Raw genomic sequence first — 9650 nt, forward strand, 5'->3', positions numbered from 1 at the left:
AATTATAAGACTTGAAGAAACAGGAGAATTTGGTTCATAATCAAGAGAAAAATTAGTCAATAGAAACAGATCCATAAACAGTTTCCCTTTTAGGGAAGGCTGGGAGAATGATTAATAGCATATCCTTGTTGGCAATATAACAAAACTTTCCCCCAGGGGACATGGCTTTTCCTTCATTCAAGGGGTTCTAGGTCTGTGAACTGGCTCAACTCTGGGAATCAATTGATGGGCTATGACTCCTTATCTTGGTGATTCAAGCCACATTTCTGTTCACTAGACCTATAACCTTTCTGTTTAAACATACGAAACAAGAATTTAGTATGCTTCCCATCTATTTCTTTCCTAGAGAGGCTATGATCAATTAGCCAACACTAGAGGTCTTTGCAACTCAGACTGTTCTGAATAATCTTTGGCTCCCGTGTCTTTTATAGTAATGACATCCACCTCATCTTTGGTGATTAACTGCTGCAATTTGGCCCCTGCTACCTCAGGATCCCAGTTAGATATTATTCCCATTGCATTTAAGGATCTCAGTTTGGTAGTAGAAATTCCTCCTGTAATAGCTGAATGGTAAAGAAGAACAACCACAGAGTTCTTCAAGGATGCTGTACTCCCCTTGCAAATTTATTTCTCACAGCCGTGGTGAAAGGTTCTCTGTTGTTGGTGAGTAGGTCTCACATGACAAATGCACTCTTACTTTCCAATCTCCTTAAGCCTTCCCTTCAGCATACCGAGAAAGTTTTGACATTTCATTTAGTATAGGCTAACTTTGGGCCTCTGTTTCAGTCAACCAGCCTAACCAACAGTTAGAAGCATTTCAAGCTCCTAGAGCTACAATGGTGAATCCTGAATCTCTGCTTAGTGGTCATATATCAATAAACTTGGGCCAGTCCAACTTTATATTCCTTCCATGTTGATCCCACACCTTTAATATACATTTCTATATACCAGGGGTGCCAAAAAAATGTATACACATTTTAAGAGATGTTATCTATGCTCAAGCAGTTTGCCATAATCAGAAATGTCTGGAAGCTAATGGTAACCACTTTGAGCACCTCTTATAACTGCAGAAATCAAACGTGACTTGTGTTCATCTTTTGTTATTGGTATATATTTAGTATTACAATTAATACAGATTTTTTCTTTCCTTAAAATGTGTATACATTTTTTTTGACACCCTCTGTATGTCCACCAGCTTTCAATCTGTATAAACCAGAAACAGCACGTATTTCTTTTGGTGTGTATCACCCCCCCCCATTAGTCACACTTTATACCCTGCAGGGCTTGCTTGGAGTTGAATCTAGTTGTAGGGATAGCAGCAGGAAAGGTTGGGGGTTGGGGGTAGGTCCAGAGGAGGATCAGCAGTATCTTGCAAGCAAGTACCCCAAGGGAGACCAATATGGTTCCCCAGGAAAAGGAAACTCCCTCAGGCAGGGGTAGAGGTGCTTCTACTGGCAAAGAATAACTCTTGTGTAATTTAGGGACTTGAAGTCCCAGTTTCATCAGAATTTTCCCATATGCTCCCCTTCCAATGTTCAGGATCTCATTTCTTCCCAACAGGTGCCTCAACTTTAACAAAACAGACCCTGCAAGGATGTGAATTCAATTTGTGTCATAATTCAGGTATTTGTAGGATTAGACTTTGGATTTGGTTTTCAGAAATCTTGGCCCTGCACCTGTAGGAAATAAGTTTTGTTTTGTTTTTCAGAGAAGTCATAGAAAGTTTTAGGTACTATATACAGACCCTGAGCTAGGAAATTTAAATGCCCGTGCTCATGATTTTCTTTTTCCAAGTTTTCTAACATAGTTAGTAGTAATCAACCAGCCCACCCCATTATACTTCTTATTTTTACTAAAATATGCTAAGGTAGCAAATGCTTGGTCATCCAGTCTTGTTTTCTATAGGTACTTTATTACAGATATCTAAAGCTAAAACTTGAGTAACTCCTTTGCCATTTCATGCTATTGACTACCAATGCCCTCTTTACCAATGGCAATAGACTTATTAGTGCTTTTAAAACTCAGAACCAATTCAGAGAACCCCTCCTTCGATTTTGTTTCTCAGGAGCTAGTCTTGGTACCAAACTCTAAAGCTAATCCAGTAGGATATATATATAGTCTACAGGACAGGCAGTCAGAAAAGGAATATGGATATAAAATTATAAAATAAGGGGAGATTAGGAACACCTAGCACCCGTAGGCACAAACTTGAACCCTGTGAGGACAGGCCGAAACACATGTTTATTGTATTGCCTTTGACCTTTGTGGAACATATCCTGTAGAGCCTGGGGTGTTTCACCATGGAGCTAAACACGCACAGCCAACCCAGGAGTCAGAGAAGCTGGAGGAGAAGGCAGAACAATTGCAGGCCCAGCTGCTGCTTCATGCTAATGAGGTGAATCAACACATAGGCACTGATATGGGCGCACTATAAGATGGTTCCTGCCTCCTTCGTACCTTCCAAATCTCACAAGAGTCTCCCTTGTGACTCATCCTAACTAGAAACATAGTAGAAAGAGAATTCTATGAAATATCTCTCAGGTGGCCAAAGTGACATGTTATTATACAAAGCCATTCAACATGTGTGTACAGAGCTTTAGAAACATGAAGCAAAATCTACAGAACCAGAGGGAGAAAAATACAAATCCTCAACCACAGTTAAAGATTTGTTTTAACACTTCTATCTTGGTAATCGATAGAACAAATGTACAAAAAAATCAGTACAGCTGTAGAAAATTTGAACAATTTTCTGACATAAACAATCTGACCTAATTGACACTTACAGAACACTGCATCCCCAGTCAATAGAATGCACATTCTTTCTGAGTGCACATTGAAAGATTCACTAAGGTAGGTCATATGCTGGGCCATAAACAAATCTCAATGAGTTTCAAAAGATTGAAATCATGCAGAGTGTTTTCTTTATCATAATGGAATTAGATTAGAAACTAAAAGCAATACATTATTTAGAAAATCTCCAAATATTTGGGAATTAAGCAGCACTGAGAACAGGATCAGCAAGAAATAATGAGAAATTAGAAAATATTCCAAATGGAATGATAGTAAAATCACAAAGCTATGGACTAAAGTTGTCCCCCCAAATTTTGTATGTTGAAATCCTACCCCTCCCCGCCCCCAATGTGATGGTATTAGGAAGCGAGACCTTTAGTAGTTAACTAGGTCACAAGGGTCAGCCCACATGAATGGGATTAGTGCCCTTTGAAGAGGAGACAAGAGGGTTTGCTTTCTCACTCTGCTCTATGTCATGTGAGGATACAAGAAGAAAACCATCTGCAAACCAAGAAGCAGGTCCTCACAAGATATTGGATCTGCTGGCACCTTAATCTTGGACTTCCAAGCTTCCAGAACTGTTTTTTTTTGTTGTTTGTTTGTTTGTTTGTTTGTTTGTTTGTTTTTTGTTAAGCTGAGCCATCTTGCTATCTGTTGGAAGCTCAGCGGCTGCTCAGCTCGGGCTGGGAATTGAACTGCTGTTGCTCAGAGCTCAAACTCTTGAGCGAGCTCTTAACCAACTGAGCCACTCGGCCGGCCCCAGAACTGTGAGAAATAAATATTTGTTTTTTAAGCTACCCAGTCTATGGTATTCTGTATGGCAGCCTGAACTGAGACACACAACATATNCCCTCAGGAGTGGCTGCTGTGGCCGACAGGAGCTGGGCTCAGGGAGCGGGAAGGGAGCAGGGTCGAAATCTCAGAGGACAGGCCCTCGCTGCCACTGTTAACACCAGGCCCCCTTTTTCCCCCCAGGTGAGCAGTCCCCCCTCTCAACCCCCTCAGCCTGTCATCCCGCCCAAGCCTGTGCAGTGTGTCCACAATGTGTCCACTCAACCTAGCTGTCCAGGACGGGGCAAGATGTCCAAGCTGCTGAACCCAGAGGAGATGACCTCGAGAGATTATTACTTCGACTCCTATGCCCACTTTGGGATCCACGAGGTAAACTACCCTGAGCCGGTATCTGAATGGGGGCAGCTTGGCCCTGCATTTTCATCACTGTTCTCTGGGAAAGTATAGTGTGTTCATGAAGTGAGTTCTCCCAGTGTCCTGAAGCCCCTGATCCTCTCTCCATCCATGGGACCCCTGGGGAGCAGAGGGGGGAAGTCAGGGCCAGGCCTGGAGCAGGTGAGTAGGTGGAAGTGTGTGTCTGTTTCTCAGTGGTAAGCAAGGAGTGCTCAGGGTTGCTTTGTTTTATGGTCTGGCACCTGTGTCTCTTCCCGACCCTCAGTCCAGGTGATCCAGGTGGACTGGATGTCCTTGGTCCTTGCTCTAGGAGCTCAGATGCTTTGCAGCTAGGGTCCTGAGGCCAAAAGGTCCTTCTGGAGGTCACGATATCTGGCCTTCAGGCAGGGATGAACGTGAACGCTTAGGTTAGTCCTAGACCAATGAGTGTCTCCAGGGGAAAAAATGCAGCAAGCTTCCTTGGAAATCTGGCCCGGGTCTGACACCCTGATTGATTCTCAGGAAATCCTTATGTGTAAATGCTTGTCTCACACCATAGCGGGGAAGATTTATGTGAGCTGTAGCACAGAACAGAGCTTCCTGACAAGAGGTCTGCGCTGTCCTGTGGGCACAATGGTACTTCTACCCCCGCCCTGCCCTTATCACCGCCAACACTTCTTCAAGCCACCCCAATAAACAACTAACATCAACTGAGTGCTGCCTGTTCCAAGCACAATGTATGTATCATTTCATTTAATCCTCCTGAGAACCCTATGAAGAAAATAGTTCTATTATCCCCTGATGGTATGAAGAAACATTGAAAAGGAAACAAAGGTTTGCTTGCTATGCAAATGAATTTTCAAAATAAGTCTTGAAGCTCTCCCTTCCAATTAGGTGCTTCTGTGAACCCTTTCTGGATTGAAATGACCTGCTTAATAATAATAGCCAGCATTTTTTGGTTTTGTTTTTGAGTGCTTTCAACATGCTGGGTTTTGTTCCAAGCATTTGATATTATTGGTTCATTTATTCCTCAGGTCAGCCCTATGAGGTTGGTATTATTATTTGTCCCCATTTTACAGATGACGAAGTAAGACCTTAGGCATCATTCAACCTTTGTTCATCTTTGCTGGTTCCTTTGTGCACAAGGTCATGAGCTAATAAATGGCAGAGCTAGAAATCAAACCTTCACGTTTCGGGCTCGGGGGCTTCATGCGTAACTACAATGCCATACAGTTTCTAAAACAGTTCTTTCTTTCTTTCTGGAAATGTTGCCTTTGTTCCTGCTGGTTCCTTTGTCATTCCATGTGGAAGTAGAGAGTATAGACAGGGTCCCTCAGTTACTTCTAGGCTCAGGGGTTCAGCCTGGCCCACTGAGAACTGCTCTCCATATAAAAGCTTAGGCCTGGGGCCTGCAGTGGGGTGGGGGTGGGGAGATTGGGCCTTGTGTTTAGTTCTGGGGATCCTGGCCCAGGAGGGCCTGGGTAGCTGAGCTTGCAGCTCTTGTGGATCAAATGCCCTTTCAGGGTGGGCGGGTGAGCTGTTGTACCTTATATGACAGTGGTCCCCATGAGGGTGGGGGTTGAGATGGTGTACAGAGCCCTGTCCTAGACCTGTGAGAGGTTCTGGGAGGCAGAAAGAACTCCTTCAAGAGCTTACCTCCTCAAGACCCTGCCCCTAATTAAAGAATAGGTTGTTACAAATTCTAATAGGCCTGTGGCTCTGCACACCTATTTCAGGGCAGATTTCTAGGAAGAAACAGCAGTTCCAGGACCCCTCAGAGGCCTCCCCTTGGACCTGCCTGAAATCGCCCCCCACAGAAACCAACCAACCACGATGTGCACCTCATGCCTACTCCTCCCCAGTCTTCAGTCTCCACTCCCCCACAGAGCCTTCTCTGACACCTCCCTCTAAATTGCTATGCTCTTGCTGGGCCCCACTTTGGCACCTGGGATGTGCTCTCCTGTGCTGTTATTAATCTCTATAATTCCTCAGGACTTGGTTCCTCAGCCTCTAACTCAGGGCTTGGCACATCGCCTGATTTGCAAAGGCTTATTGACATGGCTGCTAATCTCATCACTCAGATGATGCCTGGTCAGGACCATGACCAGGTGTCCAGCAAGGTATGATCTCCCTTGGGAGAGGACACCAAAGGTCATCAAATAAATATTACACCAACAGGCTCCCTCAATTTTGTGTATTGATAGAAAAATCAAATCTGCACATGAACATATATAAACAGAATGTAGACTGAGCTAATTAAGTTGGAGTAAAGGATCCGTAAGTTGCAGATAACATTTTTTTCTTGGTAACCTGTCCTAGCATAGTTTTAGCAATCCTTCACATCAGGAAGCACTTCTGATTGCCTAGCTTAAATCCCTCCTGCTGCTGCCAGCCAGCTCTAGATCCTGGCTTAGGTCTCCAATGTAGGAGTGGCTAGCTGGCCTTCCTTCACCCCAAGCATTCCCTCCACCCTGTTTTAGGTGTCCAAGGTTACCTGGTAGGAAAAGAGGAGGGGGATGAGTGGATGCACTCTTAACATTGTTCTTGAAAGAGAGAGGGCCTGCTCATTTCTCGTTATCTTGTGCCAGGGATCTCCAGCCTGTGCCAGACTGCTCACAGCGATGCCTTTGCCTCCTCAGTCTGGGCAAGACCCATATCTCACCATCCGGAGCCGAGCTGGCTGTTTGGCAGTCTTCTCCTGTCATTAACAAGATGCTCACAGGGCAGGCAGCAGCACGGCCAGCTTGCTGATTAATAGCGATCAGCGAGTGTTTAGGAAACATGGTGTGGGATGGCTTGGGCTTGATTAGGCTGCAAATACAAACAAGAAGTGCCGAGTTTGGCAAAGGGCACTGTTTGGGGCTGGAGAGCACGGCTGGAGGCAATTCTGGACACTTCTGTTCTTCCATCCCATGGTTCCATCCAGAGAGGATGCCGTCTGTACTCAGCCTTCAGAGAGCAGGGACTAGGGAGAGGGCTGTGGCCTTCCATCACAGGGCCTCTAAGAAGGATGGAATCTGGAATGGGAACAGAAGTGACAGATGTGTGCCTACTGAGGGCTCTGCTCAATATGGAGAGGGCCAGCTTCCTGACCTCCCGGATCCCAGCTCTGAATTCTCAGCGTCTTTGACAGGCCCTGGGCTTGGTGCCTCAGCTGCCTGCCAGTGGGGCTGTATTCCCAAGCCCCAAGCCCTGGGCTCCCATCCCACTCCTGGCCAGCTCTCTTCTTTTGACAATCTTGTTGCAGCTTCTTTTGAACTAGATTCTTCAGGGCTTCATTTCCCAGCAATTAGTCACTGTGCTGTCATGTGTTTAATAGGCAAGAAAGCTGGGAGACAAAGTCATCCACAGATGGGGGCTGGGAATTGTTCTCAACAGAGAGTGGCAAGCTCTGTTCGAAATGTCTGGGACTTTTTGGGCTGTTCTCTCCCAGGCATGATTAAAGTAGGGGTAGAAGCGGGGAGAGCCTTTACTGTTGGCAGGCCAAGTCGGGGAAGATTTGCTAAGTCACAGCTTCTCTTCTTCCAGAGTTCTACCTTTGGACCTAACTCCTGCAGTCTGGAGCCTTAAAGAAGGGAGGAAGGGGCCAAAGAAGTGACAAAATGCAATGAATTAAAGACCGCAGTGGTGATGGTGGTGGTGGTGGGGCACTTGAGCAGCTCTGCTTCAGCAACGATAGGCTATGCAGACTTATTGGACCAATCTAATTCCATCAGGAAAGGCAGTGAGGACTTTTAACCATGGCTGTGATTGAGAAGTTTCTGAAATCTTTGCCATTGTTTTGCCTCCATTTTCTGGTCACCCTCAACAATTTCCTTCCATGGATGAAAAGGATCATAGTTGTCACAAAACCCCACAGCTAACACTTATGTAACACTTACTATATTTATTTAACCATCACAAAACCTTACAAAGTAGGTGGTCTTATTACCCTATTTTCCAGATAGGGATATTGAGACACAGAAGCCTAAATGATGTTCTGGGTCAGTGAGCTCAAAAGCATTGGAGCTATGACTTGAATGCAAGAATTCAAGCTCCAGAATTGGTGTACATAACCACTGTGCTCTCCTAACTTCTTATTTGGAGAGAATGGATTATGCACCATGCCCTGTGCCTGGTTCTGGGGAAGCCACCTGCAGTCTTGTGGTCTGACAGTTTTGAGGTCTTGCAGTTTTGATGTCTAGCAGTCTTGTAGTGTTTGGTTCCAGACATCTGGAGAAAGAGACTTGAGCTCATTTTCAAATAATTTAGAGCCAAAAGTGAACTCAATCTAACCAAACCCTTACCTTATTCAACTTCTTCTATGATCAAAGATATGAGCACTGGAGCAGCACAGGAAGTAGTGGCTGGGCTTAAAAACAAATGCAAGATCTTTTAGCCCTGTGATTGAATTTCAGGTACCTCACAGAGGGATTAAAGCCACAAACCCATCTAAACCTGCTCAACTCCTGATTGGATTGAACTGACCAGCCCATAACTCTAGCTGCCTAACAAAGGAAAATACATTACTTTGGAAAATAACAGCAAAAACTAACTTCACCTAGTATCATTCCTTAGACATAATCTATGGCATAAAATAAGAATTATAAGACTTGAAGAAACAGGAGAATTTGGTTCATAATCAAGAGAAAAATTAGTCAATAGAAACAGATCCATAAACAGTTTCCCTTTTAGGGAAGGCTGGGAGAATGATTAATAGCATATCCTTTTTGGCAATATAACAAAACTTTCCCTCAGGGGACATGGCTTTTCCTTCATTCAAGGGGTTCTAGGTCTGTGAACTGGCTCAACTCTGGGAATCAACTGATGGGCTATGACTCCTTATCTTGGTGATTCAAGCCACATTTCTGTTCACTAGACCTATAACCTTTCTGTTTAAACATACGAAACAAGAATTTAGTATGCTTCCCATCTATTTCTTTCCTAGAGAGGCTATGATCAATTAGCCAACACTAGAGGTCTTTGCAACTCAGACTGTTCTGAATAATCTTTGGCTCCCGTGTCTTTTATAGTAATGACATCCACCTCATCTTTGGTGATTAACTGCTGCAATTTGGCCCCTGCTACCTCAGGATCCCAGTTAGATATTATTCCCATTGCATTTAAGGATCTCAGTTTGGTAGTAGAAATTCCTCCTGTAATAGCTGAATGGTAAAGAAGAACAACCACAGAGTTCTTCAAGGATGCTGTACTCCCCTTGCAAATTTATTTCTCACAGCCGTGGTGAAAGGTTCTCTGTTGTTGGTGAGTAGGTCTCACATGACAAATGCACTCTTACTTTCCAATCTCCTTAAGCCTTCCCTTCAGCATACCGAGAAAGTTTTGACATTTCATTTAGTATAGGCTAACTTTGGGCCTCTGTTTCAGTCAACCAGCCTAACCAACAGTTAGAAGCATTTCAAGCTCCTGGAGCTACAATGGTGAATCCTGAATCTCTGCTTAGTGGTCATATATCAATAAACTTGGGCCAGTCCAACTTTATATTCCTTCCATGTTGATCCCACACCTTTAATATACATTTCTATATACCAGGGGTGCCAAAAAAATGTATACACATTTTAAGAGATGTTATCTATGCTCAAGCAGTTTGCCATAATCAGAAATGTCTGGAAGCTAATGGTAACCACTTTGAGCACCTCTTATAACTGCAGAAATCAAACGTGACTTGTGTTCATCTTTTGTTATTGGTATATATT

General features: G+C 44.1%; 1 protein-coding gene across 6 annotated transcripts in view; it reads left to right on the forward strand.

Moving 5' to 3' along the window:
* Positions 1 to 9650, forward strand: part of PRMT8 (protein arginine methyltransferase 8) — a 115239-nt gene that overhangs the window by 38939 nt on the left and 66650 nt on the right. For 3 of the 6 annotated variants that reach the window (XM_019661009.1, XM_019661015.1, XM_019661010.1), the window contains exon 2: positions 3766 to 3951. The exons of 1 other annotated variant lie outside the window; for it this stretch is intronic. In XM_019661009.1, the coding sequence (XP_019516554.1) occupies positions 3766 to 3951 (186 nt within the window). The remainder of the gene's footprint in view (positions 1 to 3765; positions 3952 to 9650) is intronic. 2 more of the 6 variants (XM_019661011.1, XM_019661012.1) reach the window with 1 other exon arrangement.

This window comes from Hipposideros armiger, unplaced genomic scaffold (genome assembly GCF_001890085.2).
Source record: "Hipposideros armiger isolate ML-2016 unplaced genomic scaffold, ASM189008v1 scaffold_332, whole genome shotgun sequence".
NCBI classification, from domain to species: domain Eukaryota; kingdom Metazoa; phylum Chordata; class Mammalia; order Chiroptera; family Hipposideridae; genus Hipposideros; species Hipposideros armiger.